The 19,771-nt window shown below is 35.7% G+C and overlaps 1 protein-coding gene across 4 annotated transcripts in view; it reads right to left on the bottom strand.

Moving 5' to 3' along the window:
- LOC123530313 (SCO-spondin-like) overlaps positions 1-19,771 on the bottom strand; it is an 88,639-nt gene that overhangs the window by 50,052 nt on the left and 18,816 nt on the right. For all 4 annotated transcript variants that reach the window (XM_053521871.1, XM_053521873.1, XM_053521874.1 and 1 more), the window contains 13 exons: positions 19,454-19,624; positions 18,181-18,351; positions 15,813-15,992; positions 14,711-14,881; positions 11,980-12,150; positions 11,444-11,476; positions 10,511-10,681; positions 8,905-9,004; positions 7,041-7,111; positions 4,226-4,396; positions 3,309-3,479; positions 2,379-2,475; positions 1,252-1,325 (listed from right to left, as the gene is read on the bottom strand). In XM_053521871.1, the coding sequence (XP_053377846.1) occupies positions 1,252-1,325; positions 2,379-2,475; positions 3,309-3,479; positions 4,226-4,396; positions 7,041-7,111; positions 8,905-9,004; positions 10,511-10,681; positions 11,444-11,476; positions 11,980-12,150; positions 14,711-14,881; positions 15,813-15,992; positions 18,181-18,351; positions 19,454-19,624 (1,752 nt within the window). The remainder of the gene's footprint in view (positions 1-1,251; positions 1,326-2,378; positions 2,476-3,308; positions 3,480-4,225; positions 4,397-7,040; positions 7,112-8,904; positions 9,005-10,510; positions 10,682-11,443; positions 11,477-11,979; positions 12,151-14,710; positions 14,882-15,812; positions 15,993-18,180; positions 18,352-19,453; positions 19,625-19,771) is intronic.

Here is a 19,771-nt window from a genome sequence, read left to right as displayed (position 1 = left end):
TTCTGGTTTATTTTTAGAAAATTTTTGAAGATTTTCCTAAGTAAAATCAAGTGACCCCTGGGGTGGGGTCAATTTTGACCCGGGGGTCATGATTTGAACTAATTTTGTAGAGGTCCACTAGGCAATGCTACATGTCAAATATCTAAGCTCTAAGCCTTCTGGTTTATTTTTAGAAATTTTTTGAAGATTTTCCTATGTAAAATCAAGTGACCCCTGGGGCGAGGTCAATTTTGACCCCGGGGTCATGATTTGAACAACTTTAGTAAAGGTCCACTAGGCAATGCTACAAGTCAAATATCTAAGCTCTAGGGCTTCTGGTTTTTGAGAAGAAGATTTTTTAAGATTTTCTTATGTAAAATCAAGTGACCCCCGGGGCGGGGTCAATTTTGACCCTGGGGTCATGATTTGAACAAACTTGGTAGAGGTCCACTAGGCAATGCTTCACACCAAATATCTAAGCTCTAGGGCTTCTGGTTTTTGAGAAGAAGATTTTTAAAGTTTTTACTTTTGGTTGCCATGGCAACCAGAATTCTGTATGGAATTCAATTCTTTGAACAATTTTTAAAGAAGACCATCCAAGGAACAACCCTGTGAAGTTTCATCAAAATTGGCCTGTTGGTTTAGGAGGAGATGTTGTTTAAAGGAAAGTGTGGACGGACGGACGGACGGACGACGGACGGACGGACGGACGGACGACGGACGGACGGACGGACGGACGCCGGACGGTGAGTGATCACAATAGCTCACCCTGAGCACTTTGTGCTCAGGTGAGCTAAAAATAAAAACTTGCATATTTCTTTAAGTAAGTCTCTCATTTCATTATTATGAATTATTTTATTTTATTATTGTGTTTGATCAACAATATTTTTCTTTACATAGAAATACCAAAAAGAAACTGGTATAACTTTAAATGTTATCAATTATTCATTAATTTAAACTAAATTATATTGTTTCCCTTTCTCACTAATTGATACACTTGTAAGGTAGACTGACTCTCCAATAAAGAATGACCCTTGTTTATTGGAACCATACTGTGATGGTCATTAGCCCCCAACAGTGCTGGTGAAGACAGAAATCCCTTGGCCCACTGCCAAAATCTAGGCCTTTAATGATGAATTTGCAATATCAAGTTGAGACTTTGACAATGCTTTGCCACAAAGACGTTTATGACTACTCTACCGAATGTAACCTAAACATAAGGTAATACAAAATAAAACTTAAACTGAGTACAATAAAACTGATAGTGGATACCTGGACATTTTTCCGTGTTACAAGAACGTCCCTCTTTTTTCTGTCCGACACATTCCAGTCCATGGGGTGCTGTCCTGGAAATGAAATTGATAAATTATTTTCATCTCTGTATTTCCACGCTAGTTTTAATTTTTGGCTTTAGTGTAAAGGTCAGTTAAGTCTTAAGTTTACTTTATACAGTCTGATATTTGTAGCTAAGCTTATTGGGGGAACTTTTATTTACATTGCATTGTCCTTTAGACTGAAATCAGGGTAAGTGTGTGGTTGTCTTATCAAAAACCGGTTTTTACATTATTTCCATAGTGACCGGTGTCCTTTTTTCAACACAGGAATAAATTTTGTGTCAGCATTTTAGTTATTTAACCACGTTCAATTTAACAGATTCATTACCATACCAGAAAGTATCTGAAAACTTCGAAACATCACCCAGAGACTTGTGCGGTAATCATCACCCTAGGAACTTAAAAAACATTTTACGCTTTGTTCATTTCATTCGGCATGAAAAATCGAGAAAAATCTTGCTTGTTGAAAACATATTCCGTACACATGTGATCAGTGTTATCACACATTGTAATACAGTGCAACCTCTACAGAGTTGAACACCTTTGACGTTTTGTTGTACAGCTGTTGCTGCGTTTGAAGAAACTAATTTACTCAAACTCTTACATAAGGGGAAAGAAAATACATTTGAAACTTGATATCTCTGACTCGCTTATCTAAAACTTTCGGCTATTTCGAAGACATTTTCAAGATATGAGCCTTGCCATGAGAAAACCAACATAGTGGGTTTGCGACCAGCATGGATCCAGACCAGCCTGCGCATCCGCGCAGTCTGGTCAGAATCCATGCTGTTCGCTAACAGTTTCTTCTATTCCCATAAGCTTTAAAAGCGAACAGAATGGATCCTGACCAGACTGCGCGGATCCATGCTGGCCGCAAACCCACTATGTTGGTTTTCCCATGGCACGGCTCAATTATTATTAAGTCAAATATCGGTTATCTCGAAGTAAAACACTCAATGCCTTGGAGTTCGAGATACTGAGTTCAAACTGTATGTGCTTTTGTAGACAGGTTAGAAATGTTTGCTCATAGAAGGTGCTGTTACCAAAGGTTAGACTGTAGCTTACTGATCAAAGTGACATTTCCTTCTCCTTCTTTGGTTCCCACCTCCACACGTAACAGAGCAGGCTCCCCAGCTTTGCCAATCATCCCAATATCCGTCAACTTAAACCAACAAAATCGGTTCAAGTTAGTACAAGTTATAATGAATACAAGTTAGATAAAGTAAATAAGAGAACAAATTAAAAGGAGTATACAAGTAAAAATCGGGAACAATGTAAAAGGAGAACAAGTTAAAAAGGAACCTGTTGAAATGAGAAAATGTTAAAATAAGAAAAATTAAAATGAGAGCAAGTTAAAATGGGGAGCAAGGTGAAAAGAAAACAAGTTAGCATGAGAACCAGTTGAAATATGAAAAATGTAAAACAATTACAGCTTAATTATTATCATTAAACTTAAATTCTTCCCAACATTACAGTTATTTCTCACAGAAAGGAGTTAACCCTTAGCCTGCTAAATTTCTAAAATGGACAGAATGGGCATTCAATTTGGACAATATCAAAAACAATTTTATTTTGTAACACTTGGGTTCACAAACTGGTCTGCACTTGTTCCCTAGCTTATATATACATTGTTACAGAAAAGAATGAAATCTAGCTGCAGTAATTCCTACAAATGAATATATAAATTTCAGTCACATTTCTAAATGTTCCCGCTATCTCAAGACCAGAATGATATCTTCTTGCTGTTAAATTATCCTGTTTTATTTCATTTTGTATGTTTCAGATGTCCATCACTTTTTATGTCGGATAAAGGAGATACTTAAAAATATTATAGAATAGTCATTTAAATTCTACAACCTTTGAAACAGCACGTTGCATCTTGCAGAAATAAGGCAGTCATGGTTATTTGAAAGATTGCAAAACCCTTTATTTCACATTGTCGAAATTATGTTATACAAAAATGCATAACTAAAGCAGAAAATTTAAGCTATTTACCAGGACACAGATTATCCGAGCAGGGCTTCACCTGATCTAATTTTCCAGTACAATTGTTGCCCCGTGGACGATCTGGCGGGAACTCGCAAGTTCGATTCCTTGTTTCGGTGCCTCCACCGCAGGTGACCGGACAAGCAGTCCATGTTGACCACTCAGTAAGATTACCATCAACTAAAATAAGATTCTAACGTGCATATGAATTTATATTGTAGGTTTTTTACATTTAATTGTCTCTGACCTTATATGAAAGCGGACGCTTAGATCAAGTGGTTACACTGTCAAAATACGCAACCAGGAATAGTGAGTTTGAGTTCTAGCTCCTCAAGCTAAAATTATTATATCTGGGTAAGACTACCATGCACTGGTGCCTTACATCTGGCATGCTGAAGAAGCTTTTTTCAATTGGAGGGTCTATATCCGTTGCAGTAGATGATGTTGAGTATTAATAAGCATAAATAAACAGAAGTGAATAATTAGAAGCCAGCGACCTTTACCACTCGGCCACGTAGTCATGTACTAAGGCACCATAAACCATCGTCTTTACATGGACGGCAATACGGTAATACAAGCAGACCATGTTACACAAATAAGCCATTCTAGTTATTTGGACAGTGCCACGGTTCATTTTATGCGTGCTGTTATCATTTAACTTGCGTTTTATTGATCTATTGGAATGTCTTTCTAATACGTTACCTATTGTATATTTTCAGCGGAATTATTAAAACACTGCCAATTTTAGAATATTAATGGTAGGCAAGAAAAACAGAAGTTTATAGAGTAGTGTAAGACATGCTATTCTTGTTACTCTGATACAACAGAATTAAAGATACCTGTTTTAGATTTCTACAAAAAAGTATAAAGTGTTCTTTGCTCTTAAATGACTATGTTGCATTCTAAACACTCGATGGATTACCTACCTGGACAAAACTCTGTTCCGCATGGCTGGCTCTCGTGGGTATCTCCAGTGCAGTTTGCACCATGAGGCGAGCCCTTCTTAAATGAGCAAACTCTGGTACGCTCCTGCGTGCCCCCGCCACATGAGACTGTACAAGTGTGCCAGGCACCCCAGTCAGCCCAGACTCCGTCAACTGAAATATCATGTGCAACTTAACATTCGAATTTTCTAAATTAGGAAAGTATGGACAAAAATGTGTTTTAGTGTGTTTTTTCTTACTTTGCACTGATTAATACAACTAAAGCAAATTTCATGAGATTCGATGCACGTTCCTGTCACCATGTAGAATAGAATCATATTTAGGTACTGAGTAGATTATACTCCTCAATTAAAAAAATAGATATATAAAAAAATAAATAAATAAACACGTTCTCTTCTTTTATAGAAAAATACACGACAAAACTCTATTTCGTGCCATTATATTTCTGTCCGTTGTAACAAATTATCAATTTTATATATACATACACTATAACAAGAGGGCCAAGACGGCCCCAGGTCGCTCACCTGGGTAACACATCATAACAGTGTAAACATGTTTTACCTAGATATTTCATGGAGACAATTATTCTGACCAATTTTCATTAAGATTGGACCAAAAACGTGGCCTCTTGAGTGTAAACAAGCATTTTCTTTGATTTGACCTAGTGACCTAGTTTTCTAAGCCACATGACCCAGATTCGAGCTTGTCTAACAAAATTTCAGTCAGATTGGAGCAAAAGTGGCCTTCAGAGTGAATCCAAGTTTTTCCTTTGATTTGACCTGGTGACCTAGTTTTTTTACCCCACGTGACCCAGCTTTGATATCAAACAAGATTTCATGATAAAAAAGCATTCTGACCAAGTTTTATGAAGGTAGAATAAAAAATGTGCCCTCTATGGTGTGAACAAGGTTATTCTTTAAAGACACTGATTCTGGTATGCCAGGTATGTGGCATATGGCAATGATACAGTCTGCGTATTGGCGGTAAGAGCCAATAAACAAGACTGGACCATTGATAGACTATCTTCTGTTTATCATAATAAGCTACTGTATAGCTTCTGTGCAGTACAGTCATGAACTCACTTGGTCAGTTACTCAACATTCGTGCATTTATGTACTCACTAAACATCCGTGCATTCGTGTACTCACTCAGTAAGTTACTCAAAATTCGTGCGTTCATGTACTCGCTCAACATCCGTATATGTATTCATGTAGTCACTCGGTCACTGTCAACTTTTATGTAGTTTCATACCAGAGATATTTCATTCATAAATAAAATCGAATATAGTACACATGTTTTTATATTCTAATTCTTGATTTGAATTTGTAAGTTTTATTGTATGTTTTAAGTTTTAAAATGTATATTGTCTCTTGTAGTACTAGTTAGAACGGTCATTTACAATTGTTTTATGTTGTATGTAAATTTCTATGTTTGTAAATGAATGAGACATAAATAAAATAAATATATATCGATTGCATGCGATATTTCTCACCTTTATAGCAAACCAGTTCTCACTTTTATAACGAGTTTACTAGTAGAAAGCCTGATTAAATTAGGGCTAAACAATGTGATAAAATACAACTGTATTTTTATTTTTAATAAATCTTGATGTTCTTTAGCCCAAGATCGAATTTGGACTATCTGGGATCAAAAACTATGTAGCCTATCAAAATCAAAGAAAAACACATGAAATAACCACTCAGCTGTACATTTCAATAAAATTTATGATCCACATGGACTACATGTCAAGTCTACAGCCGTTTTATGGTTTTATGGACCCTTATCAAACTGCACCAGACAGGATTCTGTATATTGGAAATTAAGAGGTCTGGCATTTAGTGGGGGGGGGGGGGGCACTTATATAGGAGATGTTCTTTGGCTTTAATTTGACCTGGTGACCTTGTTTTTGACTCCACATGACCCAGATAAAATTCAAGGTTTTTCTTTGATTTTGATAGGCTACATAGTTTTTGATCCCAGATAATCCAAATTCGATCTTGGGCTAAAGAACATCAAGATCATCATTTTGACCAAGTTTCAATAAGACAGGGTCACAAACGTGGCCTCTGGAGTGTTATCAAGCTTTTCCTTTGATTTGACTAGATGACCTTGTTTTTGATCCCACATAACCCAGATTCAATCTTGAACTAGAGGTCATCAAGACAAATATTCTAACCAATTCTCATGAGTTTCAAACTTATACTGTGGAGTCTAGAGTGTTAACAAGATTTTCCTTTGATCTGGTCCATTGACCTAGTTTGTAACCTAACATAACCCAGTTTCAAACTTGACCTAATGATCATTAAGACAAACACTCTAACCAAGTTTCATAAAAATTGAGTCACAACTGTGGCCTCTAGAGTGTTCACAAGCGTTTCCTTTGATTTGACCGGGTGACCTGGTTTTAAACCCCACATGACCAAGATTCAAATTTGATCTAGAGATTATCAAGACAAGCATTCTGACCAAGCTTCTTAAAGCTAGAGTCACGACTGTGGTCTCTAGAGTTTTCACAAGCTTTTCCTGTGATCTGGCCTACTGACTTAGTTTTTGACCCAACATGACCCAGTTTCAAATTTGACCTAGAGATCATCAAATCAAACATTCTGACCAAGGTTCATAAAGATTAGGTCACAACTGTTCACAAGGCAAATGTTAACGGACGACGCCCAACGCACGACGGACGCTGGACAATGACAGGTCACAATACCTCACCTTGAGTATTTCGTGCTCAGGTGAGCTAAAAATGGGGTTTTAGACTGCAGTCTAAGATATCTTGTTTATAGCAGAGAAATACCTGGACATTCGCCAGCCCAACAGGTGTCGGTTTGCTTTGAAATACCCACACAGTCAGCACCATGGTCGTACCTAATATACAAGAGAATATCCCATCACCTGATTGTTTCATATTGAGCATACCGGGTGCCGGTACTTATATCAGATTGACGCCGGTACGCGATATCTGCCCGATAAAAAAAATAATTGAATCAAGGAAACGATAACTACAAATCATTTGTACCGAAAACTGATGTTGAGTTTATTATTATGTTTAGTTTTTTATAACTTATACTAGTATCAGAAAAAGTGCACGCGAACCGCTATTATAGATATGTTACTGAGACACCAGTATGTTTATAATTTTTGTATAAAGTTTTCCACTATTTGCCGTTTACAAGACTGGAGTACATTTATGTCTTCAGATTTCTGTAATTTGATCTATACATGACTGGAATAAATTCTGTTGTCTATTGTATTCTGTCTTCTGTTAACTCATAAATTCTATATTCTATTTTGTTCTAAACACGAACTAGAATTAAAGTTCAATAAGGCTTTGAATTTTATGTTAAAACAGATGAAACAGTTGTCCCAATAGATATCATGCATAATTACAATGTTATAAAAGTGCTACTTTACATAAGACACATTAGCTTTTACAGTTAGAGCCATAAAGGGAGATAATCAGAAAATAATATAGATTTAATAAAAGTGTTTACTATATTCATTAATTTTCAAACCTTTAACAAGTATTACAGAAAACAGTAACATGATTGAAATGAATTAAATAGTCTAATAATGTTCTGTCATTTGTTCTATACACGATTGAAATGAATTTGATAGTGTAATTATGTGCTGTCATTTGTTCTATACATGATTGAAATGACTTTGATCGTATAATTATGTTCTGTCATTTGTTCTATACATGTCTGAAATAAATCAAATAGTCTAATTATGTTCTGTCATTTGTTCTATTCATGATTGAAATGAATTTGATAGTCTAATTATGTTCTGTCATTTGTTTTATACATGACTGAATTGTTCTATACATGACTGAAATGAATTTGATAGTCTAATTATGTGCTGTCATTTGTTCTATACATGATTGAAATGAGTTTGATTGTCTAATTATGTTCTGTCATTTGTTCTATATATGACTGAAATGAATTTGATAGTCTAATTATGTGCTGTCATTTGTTCTATACATGTCTGAAATGAATTAAATAGTCTAATTATGTTCTTTCATTTGTTCTGTACATGATTGAAATGAATTTGATGGTCTAATTATGTTCTGTCATTTGTTCTATACATGACTGAAATGAATTTGATAGTCTAATTATGTGCTGTCATTTGTTCTATACATGTCTGAAATGAATTAAATAGTCTAATTATGTTCTTTCATTTGTTCTATACATGATTGAAATGAATTAAATAGTCTAATTATGTTCTTTCATTTGTTCTATACATGTCTGAAATGAATTAAATAGTCTAATTATGTTCTTTCATTTGTTCTATACATGATTGAAATAAATTTGATGGTCTAATGTTGTTTAGTCATTTGTTTTATACATGACTGAAATGAATTTGATAGTCTAATTTTGTGCTGTCATTTGTTCTATACATGTCTGAAATGAATTAAATAGTCTAATTATGTTCTGTCATTTGTTCTATACATGGCTGAAATGAATTTGATAGTCTAATTATGTGCTGTCATTTGTTCTATACATGTCTGAAATGAATTAAATAGTCTTATTATGTTCTGTCATTTGTATATACATGACTGAATTGTTCTATACATAACTGAAATGAATAACTCCTATAGCCTATTATATTCTGTCTAAAGTGTAGATGTAAAAGATGTTCTAAGTATTGATCTAGCGAATCACCTCGGATCGAAGTTACAAGTCCTGGTTCTGATATGGGTACCATTTGCGCAGGTTGCTGAACATCTACTGTATACACTCCAGTTCGACCAGGTACCATCCACTACGTAAAATAAATGAGATTTTTTTAATGATTCATATAAAGATTTTTATATACCTAAATGCTTATTAAAATTGACGATGTATGCAATATGATCGGTCTATAACCATCGTATATTTACTCGGCTAACAAGTAAAAATGTGAATACAGTCAAACCTGTCTATAAAAACCACCTTTGGGAGAGCCAAAATTTGGTCTTTATTGGGAGGTGGTCTTTATTCACAGGTGAAATTCAATGTAAATGTAAAAATTTAGAGTCAGGTGGTCTCTGTTCAGAGGTGGTCTTTAACACAGGTTTGACTGTAGATTATTTTCTTATGTCGTGTAATAAAACACTGATTGACTGGCATTTTTTCAGTAAGTATAGAATAATGTATTCAATCTATCGCTTATAAGGCGAAAAATTGACTCACTTTATTTATAACCTTAACCATTTAATAGTTAAATGAATTAAAATGTATCGTCCACTCAAAACAGTATTTACATTATCATCGGCTTTATAACATCATTCAAGATTAACATTTTCTAGAATTAAACTGACTTTTATACACCGACAAAATGCATAATTATGTATACTCAGAAAAACAAGAGCTGTCTCCATAGGATGACACATGCCCCCGATGGCATTTTGAATGAATAGTTATGGCTGATGTTAGAGTTTAGGACCTTTGACCTACGGAGCTGGGTCTTGCTCGCGACACGTCGTCTTACTGTGTCACACATTCATGCATAGTTATTTTAAAATCCATGCATGAATGACAAAGATATGGACCGGGCACGCCCATCAATGCACTATCATGAAAAATGACCTTTAACGTCTAAGTGTGACCTTGACCTTTGAGTTAAGGACATGGGTCTTGCGCGCGACAGGTCGTCTTACTGTGGTACACATTCATGCCAAGTTATTTGAAAATCCATCAATCGATGACATAGATATGGACCGGACACGCCCATCAATGCACCATCCTTTAACGTCTAAGTGTGACCTTGTCCTTTGAGCTACGGACCTGGGTCTTGCGCGCGACACATCGTCTTACTGTGGTACACATTCATGCCAATTTATTTGAAAATCCATCCTTCGATGACAAAGATATGGACCGGACACGCCCATCAATGCACTATCCTAACGTCTAAGTGTGACCTTGACCTTTGAGCTACGGACCTGGGTCTTGCGCGTGACACGTCGTCTTACTGTGGTACACATTCATGTCAAGTTATTTGAAAATCCATCCATCGATGACAAAGATATGGACCGGACACGCCCATCAATGCACTATCCTTTAATGTCTAAGTGTGACCTTGACCTTTGAGCTACGGATCTGGGTCTTGCGCACGACACGTCGTCTTACTGTGGTACACATTCATGCCAAGTTATTTGAAAATCCATCAATCGATGACAAAGATATGGACCGGACACGAAAATTGCGGACAGACCGACAGACCGACAGACAGACGGTTCAAAAACTATATGCCTCCCTTCGGGGGCATAAAAAATAAACAAAATTTTACCTGGGCAGTGTTGTGTGTTACATGCTCTAGTCGTGTTGTTTGAGCCCGGGCAGTATTTCCCGTGCAGGCTGTGGTCAGGGTATGTGCAGTTCCTGTATCGAGTATGTTGTCCCCCACCACATGTCGAAGTGCAGTCACTCCACGGACCGTATTTCGACCAGTGACCATCAACTGAAATGTTAAATATTTTTACCTTTTATATATTCTGGAGTTCGTCACTGACCCCAGAGCTTGACATTGTGGTGAATTTACTTTGAACGTGTTGTCAGATATTCGTCAGATATTCGGACAAATTTTGTTTGCAGATATGGTATATAGAATATTAGCAATTAGGTCAGAATTTAGATCTTTATAAAATAGGTTCGAATCCCGTCCTGTTGAGTCATTTCTGAGGAAAAGTTTACAAAAAGGTAAATAGTAGTATTTTTCAATAAAAAATTAAGCGTTAATGAATTGCTGATGTCTCTACTATATTTAAACAAGTGTAGAAGTAATAAAAAGGCCTCCGAATTGGAAATTAGATTGATACACTCTTTAATAAACGTCTCTTGTCAAGTCTGCGTTTTCCGTCCGTCCGTCCATCTGTCAATACACCTTTTCCGGACAAGGGTCTTTTTTAAAATTTCTCTTGAAGTATAAAACTATACCATTCATGTTATTCGTCCTTTTAAATAACTCAGAGGGTGGTAATAGGATCTGTTTTAACCCTTACCATGCTAATTTTTATAATGAATTTGTCCATCTTTCAGTTTGGACAGTACCATGAACTGTTAAAGGGGGTGCTTACCAAAAGGATAATGACGGAATGGCGAACACTGCAGGTCGTGATCAGACTGCACGGATGTGCAGGCTGATCATGATCTGCACCGGTCGCAAAGGCAGAATCAATCGTGTTCAGCATGATAAATAAGGGTTCATTTCAAAATATCCTACCTGGGGCCTCTGTTGTTGTTGTTGTTGTTGTAGCTGTAATATAATACAGAGCTTAGAAATAATTGTAACCACAACAATCTCCTGGCACTTAGTATTTACAATATAAATATCTTTGTTTGAAAAAATGGAACGTATTTAGTATGAATCCTATAGCTTGATGAAATGAAACTTTTAAGATTTTACACTGAAATTCGCTACATATCTGCAACATCACAACAAAACCGTACCTAAGAATTATCCTAGTCCTTGTTTAGTTTTCATATGTATTTTAGATCCTTATTTTAATTTGAAAAATACATAAAAGATATAAAAAAAATATACTTTTACAGAAAATCTTACATTTAATAAATGGCAATTTCAAATTTCTAAACCATATAGTTATTCCATTTGACAGATCACAACTAATGAACTACAGTTCAACTGCATAAAATTGTAATTAAAATATGTCAAAGTAATGTACTGTTTTTTACATTTCTTGTATGAGTGGAAACAACAGAGAGTGCAATAGGAAAAATGTATCCCATCAGTAATCTTACTTGGGCATGGGGACTCGTTACAGGGTTCGTCATCTCGAAGTGCACCTGTACAGTTAGCACCATGTGGAACATTGAGCTGGAAGAAACATTGCCTGGTTCTGAACCTGGTACCGCCATTACACGTGGCCGTGCAGTAACTCCAGTTCTCCCAGTCTGTCAGTACTCCGTCCACTAAATTATAATCATATCGTATCATTTCATATTGTTTCACATCAAATATCATGGTATATCATATCATATTTGCACACCACAACACTAAACATCATATCATATTATGTCACAACGAAGATCATATCTTAGGACACACCAAATTTATATATTTAGTTCTTCAAAACCAAAAGAAAAGGGCGAAATTCTTTCCATCTCAATTTTGTTTTGCTAAGGGGAAGGGTATATATTTTAAGAAGTGAGTGATTTTTTCAATATCAGTCATCAAAATAGAACATTGTACTGTTTACTGGCTTAAAGTATGGCTTAAAGAAGAGAATATGTAGTTAAAATAGAATGCTTGTTATTAACGAAATCTGGCTACTTTGGTTGAAAAGCACCCCAAATATATTACTATACGAAATAAAGTAAAAACAACACCGCCTGGGTGTAAAAGCTCATCTGAAAATGCTATATGCAAGACAAAGTAATGGTTCTTTATCTTAGCACTTAACAAATAAAGATAAAAAAAGTTTACCGGGTATGCTAGTATGTAATACAAGAAAGTTGGACCGAAACAAAACGTTTAAGGAGAAATACCAATTCTCTACAAAATGAACCAGAATTTTAATAAAATTTAATAGAGGGTTATGGTTACTGAACTATATAATCATATAAAAATGATAAAAGAATGAACATCAAGCTTTAAAGCTACAGTTCATATAATATCTAAAGGATCATTTTAACAAAACAAATGTTAAGTACAAACAAGGACATAATTCTGACAAGATAATCACATGAGCCATAGCTTTCGCAGAGGCGGTTGTTCCAACGCCACCGCAAAAGCGGTTGTTCCAACGCCACGGCAGTGGAGGACACATCGCAGAAGCGGTTGTTCGAATAAATATGGCCGGCTGACTACTTTACGATAAGTTTTCTAATGAGTTTTCCCACATTTTTTTCACGTTTGAATGAAAACAACCAATGAGACAGGAGCCCACATGTGTACTCTTCCAGCCACAAACACTTGTTCAGTGCAATTCTATGTCATTCATGTAAACACTTCTGTACAGTTACATTTTTGGTCGATTATTTACGAAAGACCCGTGGTGACATTTCAACTTCATTATTTCACGATTTCTGCTTCCTGAGTATGACACTGTCAAGCAACAACTATTTCTAATAATAGTGGCATATGAAATAATTACGAAAGACCCGTGGGGACATTTCAACTTCATTATTTCACGATTTCTGCTTCATGATTTTACGATTTCCACTTCATGAATTCACGAATTCACGATTTCTGCTTCCTGATTTCACGATTTCCACTTCATGAATTCACGATTTCACGATTTCCACTTCATGAATTCACGATTTCACGAATTCACGAAAAAAACTTCACGATTTCTTGATTTCACGATTTCATGATTTCTTGAATTCACGATTTCCACTTCATGAATTCACGATTTCACGATTTCTGCTTCCTGAATTCACGATTTCCACTTCATGAATTCACGATTTCACGATTTCTGCTTCCTGAATTCACGATTTCCACTTCATTAATTCACGATTTCACGATTTCCACTTCACGAAATCACGATTTCCACTTCACGAATTCTCGAGTTCACAATTTCAACTTCATGAATTCACGATTTCACGATTTCCACTTCACGAATTCACGATTTCCTCTTCACGAATTCACGATTTCACAATTTCCACTTCATGAATTCACGATTTCACCATTGTGAAATCGTGAATTCGTGAAGTGGAAATCGTGAAATCAAGAAATCGTGAAATCTTGAAATCGTGAAATCAAGAAATCGTGAAGTTTTTTCGTGAAATCGTGAATTCATGAAATCGTGAATTCGTGAAATCTTGAATTCTTGAAGTGGAAATCGTGAATTCATGAAGTGGGAATCGTGAAATCAGGAAGCAGAAATCGTGAATTCATGAAGTGGAAATCGTGAAATCAGGAAGCAGAAATCGTGAATTCGTGAATTCATGAAGTGGAAATCGTGAAATCATGGAGCAGAAATCGTGAAATAATGAAGTTGAAATGTCACCACGGGTCTTTCGTAATCATTTCATATGCCACTATTATTAGAAATAGTTGTTGCTTGACAGTGTCATACTTACGTTTTGATGCAAATGTGCTCAGGGGTCGCTTTGTACAAGATTTTACCATTTTTATGGAAATTCTACAAAAAACGGCAGTCCCTCGTCAAATTATACAGAAGTGTTACGTTAATGACAAAGAATTGCACTGAACAAGTGTTTGTGGCTGGAAGAGTACACGTGTGGGCTCCTGTCTCACTGGTTGTTTTCATTCATACCTGAAAAAATATGGGAAAATTCATTAGAAAACTTACCGTCATGTAGTCATCTGGCCATATTTATCCACTGCTTCTGCGACGAATCCTCCACCGCCTCAGCGTTGGAACCACCGCTTCTGCGAAAGCTATGGCCAGTGTGTAATAGTCAAGAGTTATAATTCTTAGTCCATTCACATGTGTAATTTTGAGGAACAAAGCAAAGTTATAATTTTCAAGAGATTTATTTTTTTGATTTTTCAAAACAGAAATACCTGGACATGACTGTGGGTTACACTCTTCTGAAAACTCCCGGCTGCCCGTGCAGTTTCTGCCCATTGGTGCTGTAGGATGATATGTGCATGTGCGTGACTTCACGCGGAAACCTCCTCCGCACGTGGCGCTGCACGGACCAAAAGCCGACCATATTGTCCATTTAGCATCCACTGAGATGAAAGTAAATAGTTAAAATGCAATGTTTGCTGCACACGCAGAAAACATCCTTTACGTTATATATTGAAATGCTGTATTTGATAATGTTCGCAAAAATATCTCTTCCAAATTCAAATTAGCTCTCCCTAATAATATGACCGATAACAAGGCGCAAGTTTCTTATTAAGATGTTAATAAGATCCTGAATGAAAGCAGGCTAAAGGTTAGGTCTCAAAATAGATAAATAGATTATGGTAATGATATAATATTTCAGTTATAAAATATTTATTGAGAAAACCGTGACAGTGGATGTAGACCTGCATTATTTTTGTCACTAGAAGATATGCCTGTCAAATTGATGTTATGCAGTCTGAAGGTGAAACAAGATTAGTGAGCAGTGATACAATTGTCTTGCATTATGTCCTGTTTTCTGTATACTTTCGATTCATTTCCTTTACTTGAATGAACTGGAAGTAAGCTATTCTTGATGCTTGACAGAGAGATATACATTATACAATAGAGACACCAGCTAATAAACTCAAAGTGCAGAGATTTACAATGTCTTTTATAGGTGTGCAGTAATACATGTACATGACTATATATTTTATCACATGTTAATATTTTCTGTTGAAACACCAAAAAATCATTCTTTACCTATTAAAGACTCATGTCTCCTATACTTGAAACAGCATCAAAATGTTAGTACACTAGTACAAGAAAAAATATACTATTAGCGCTTTCTTCACTCCAGCACTATCAGAAATGTGGCGAATAATTGTATAAGGTTCTTCGATAACAATATTCTTAAAAATAGATATATCATCAAAGCTTTTGATGATTTTTCATGATAAAATGACCTATTGTGTTTATAAGACAGATAAAAATTTCTGAAATTGACTGGAATTGAAACATCAGGAGGGGTTTGAGTTGCTAGACAGAATTTACCTGGGCATTCCTGTGTTTTACATGCTTGTGACTTAATTGCCTCTCCATCACAAGGTTTTCCATGCGGAGTGCTAGGGCTCGAGCCTCGGTACTGGCATGTCCTTGACTTTGCTTGAGTTCCACCACCGCATGTTTTTGAGCATGTTGCCCATGGTGCCCAAGCGCCCCAAGTACCGTCAACTGAAAGTGTTCAACTGTAAATGTTCAACTTTTCAAATATGGGCAACATATAAATCAGCAAAGTGCTCACTAAAAGTGTTCACCTTTTCATTTTTTGAACAATTTGTCATGCAAAAATTTGCAAATTGAAGACGACTTTAATAAAAAGAATGATATGGAAGCAGAATAATTGCAAACTAAGCCTCAAGTTAAAGTTAACTAAAGTTTAGCCTGCAGGCGGCAAATAATTTTGCCTTTGCGACCAGTGCAGACCAAGATCAGCCGTACAGGCTGATCATGGTCTGCACTGTTCGCTATTTAGTCACTTAATTTTCAGTGAACACCCCTTCAAATAATAAGTGGTACTGTCCAAACTGAAAGATGGACCAGTTCATTCTAGAAATTTAGCAGGGTAAAGGCTAAGAGACAATAAGGATATACCAAAGGGTATCTATAGTTACCGTCGCCATCATTTCTCGAAACCTACTTACTACATAAATTAATGATAAAAACAAAATTTCAGTTAACATATTTATATACAAAAAAAAAAACATTCTTGAAACAAATTCGCTCACCTCACCTAAGGAAGACCTTGACCATTTAAACTAACTTCTGACTAAGATTTGTGAACAGCCCTTAAGCAGTTCATAAAATTTAATAAAAGGTTTTCCTTTTTTGCTGTGACGACCCAATCTTACATAACCGTTAGAACAATTGACAGTCAAGAGTTTCAAGATAATAACTTGTTTTGAATAAGAAATTTTCCTGTTAAGCTGTGGCGGCCTCTAAAATGAGCAAAGTGGAATTATTTAAAGAAAACTGAGAAAGGTCTATACCAGGGATGCCGTTGGTTGAATTCATCAAACCTTTCATGAGAAGATATTGTATATAGTTTGTTTTCTAGTTTTAGCTCTGGTGCTACCTAAAAGAAACCAAGTGGAACCATTTGAACAAACTTGCAAGGCTGATATAAACCAAGTTTGGTGAAAATCAGCCAAGCAGTTAATAAGAAATTGTTTAAAGTTGTTTTTTTCTATTTCTACCTCTGGTGACACCTTGATAGATGCTGCTGACCAAGTTTGGTGTCTTTCTGACTAGTAGTTTCAGAGGAGCAGATGATTTAGCGAACATTTTGACGCAGAACATAGAACGCTGGACGCCGGACGCCGGACTATCTAACTTTACTAAAAGCGCAGTCCTGAACAAAGTTCAGGTGACTGAAAAACACCAAAATAGCAGAGTGTGTATGAGAAAAAATAAAAATCAACTATTTAGCTTTTCAACACGGTCGACCTTTTCCAAAACACAGCAGTTCACGCATGGAAAGTATACCCGAGTTTTAATGACGTAGTATTTATCATTTCAACTTATATACTAGTACGTAGTAAATTGTAAAAAAAAAAACAACATTAAACTACACAATACGTAGAGTTTCAGTAGAAAATCGAACTATCTTTCAACGAGTGAATGTGCAATATTTTCACGACAGGCGAGTGAATATTTAATATTCTGGTGTTTTTTTCACATGCTTTATTTCATGTAAAATTTCAATGAGTTTTAAAAGTTTAAACCGCACATTGGGCCAAAGTATGATGTCACAATGTTAATATTAAAAGAAGTTAAATATTTTTTTGAGAGTTTCAGATTTCTTCTACATTTTAGTGCAGTTAAGTAAGCATTTTATCGAGTGAAAAGTTTTCAAATATAATCTACTGTTATAATTTTAATTTTAACATTAAAAAAGAAATACGAATACAATGTTTAAATGAATATTTTCAGTCTCTAATGTAAAGGAAAGCATGCTTCTTTTTTAATACATCACTTCGACTGCTATAAACGCAATCGGAATAATTTATGACAGAAGGGCGTTTAAACTTAAATGCACTCCAAATCGGTTTTACACATAATCTCTTTGTCGTTTTTAAATTAATTAAAATAGTCATTTGAACTAAATCCTTCCATCTTATGGCGTTTCTAAAGTATTTATGAAACGGTCTTAAACCGTCTTTGTTTACAAATGGTCTTAAAACTGATTTATGTTTAATTATAAGCGTAAATATAATGAAACTTCAAATTAGTCTTATGACCGCGTCCTGAAAGAAAAATCAGTATCTTAGGATTAGGTGCGACCGTCACAAACAAGGTTCGAACCCATAACCTCCTGGCTAAGAGGCTGAACCCTATCCACACCGACAGTTTTGTAATATACCTGCACATTCCTGTAATCCACAGTCTTGGTATTCTCTCACGTCCCCGGTACAATCAGCTCCGTGTTTCTTTCCAGGCGTGAACGTGCACACCCGTTCACGTGACTGTTTTCCGCCATTGCACGTGTGTGTACATTGTGACCACGATGACCAATCACTCCAAACGCCATCGACTTATTCAAAACAATTTAATAAATTGTTTAAAGATCCACCACTTAATTACTGTATTATTTTGTGTTTCTATGATGATTAAACATGATTTGCATAAACAATAAGAAATATATAACTATAGCTATATATAGCAATACAAGATGTCTAAACATTCTACTGAATTAAAGAAGAAGTATGTACAGTGCTTGATGGGTTTAGTTAAGTTTAGACCACACTTTGTTTCTTCTGTGTTTGATAGTTATTTTTCTGTTTTTAAACTACACTGAAAGAGATTGACTGGATAAGTTAGAAACGCATTTATTCAGTAAGGAAGGTCCTAAATTGTCCACCTAGCTGTTTTCTTGTAGTATAGCTATATTATAACTACAGTAGTGTCAAACTAATTTCCTAAGTATTATGTGTTGGAAAACGTAGGTCACTAGGTTATTGTGGGTATTAGAATTATACTGCAGAGGGGTCCGAAAATTACGCTGTATAATTATATAATGTGTATAATTTCCAAATTTTAAGATAATGCTTAAAATTCAGATATTGGTCAGAGCTTTCACATATTTGCTGAATTTTGGTACTGGGCGAAAAGTTTGAGAAGCACAGCATAATCAAAAGAAACTAGTAATATGGTTGATTATGACATGTTATTGCTTCTATATTAACCATAAAAAGGCGCCGAAGTCGACGGCGGAGTATGAGACACGAATTTGGAGAATACCATAACCTTGCTAGGAAATTGCATGAGGATCCTGGGTGTATTCTATAGTTTCATTTAATTCAGGCTCTGTGTGTATGTGAACTGGCCTTAACAGTCTCTTTTTCAAATAGTCACCTGTAAAAAATTTAATACTGGCCGATTTTAAAGTAGAACGCTATCCGAATTCTCGTCCATCATTTTCTGACAATGAGTGTGTTTGAATTTTGTTTCAGTAAAATAAATTGGTAACACTCAATATGAACAAGGAAACAAAAAAGAAACTTTTTAAAGCAAAAATATTTTCAAACTATACTGTATTCTTTTCGCAGACGGAGTCCATATGCTCTTTATTTTTGTAATTGACCAAGGTAAATCTCGAAATAGAAAAGACAGAATAATGTCTGCAAAATCTTTACCTGAACAAGGCCCTTCGTTACATGCCAACCTGCCCACTCTTTCACCACTGCATGCCTTACCACGTGGTTTTGTGTCGTCATAGAGGCACGTGCGTGCTCGGAATTTGAGACCTTGATCACATGTTTTAGTACATATCGACCACGAGGACCAGTCAGCCCAGTACCCATCAACTGCGAAATAACATAACAGTGCCCGTCAACTATGAGGGATTTTTTTTTAAAAAATGGGACAAACACGCTTTGGTAGAAACTATTACAGGTACAAGCACGCTTTTTTCTTGGACTTCTGAGGCGTCTCTGATCGGCGTGAAGTTGGCA

Source organism: Mercenaria mercenaria, chromosome 13 (assembly GCF_021730395.1).
Source record: "Mercenaria mercenaria strain notata chromosome 13, MADL_Memer_1, whole genome shotgun sequence".
Taxonomy (NCBI): Eukaryota; Metazoa; Mollusca; class Bivalvia; order Venerida; family Veneridae; genus Mercenaria; species Mercenaria mercenaria.
This window is presented reverse-complemented; position numbering and strand designations above follow the sequence as displayed.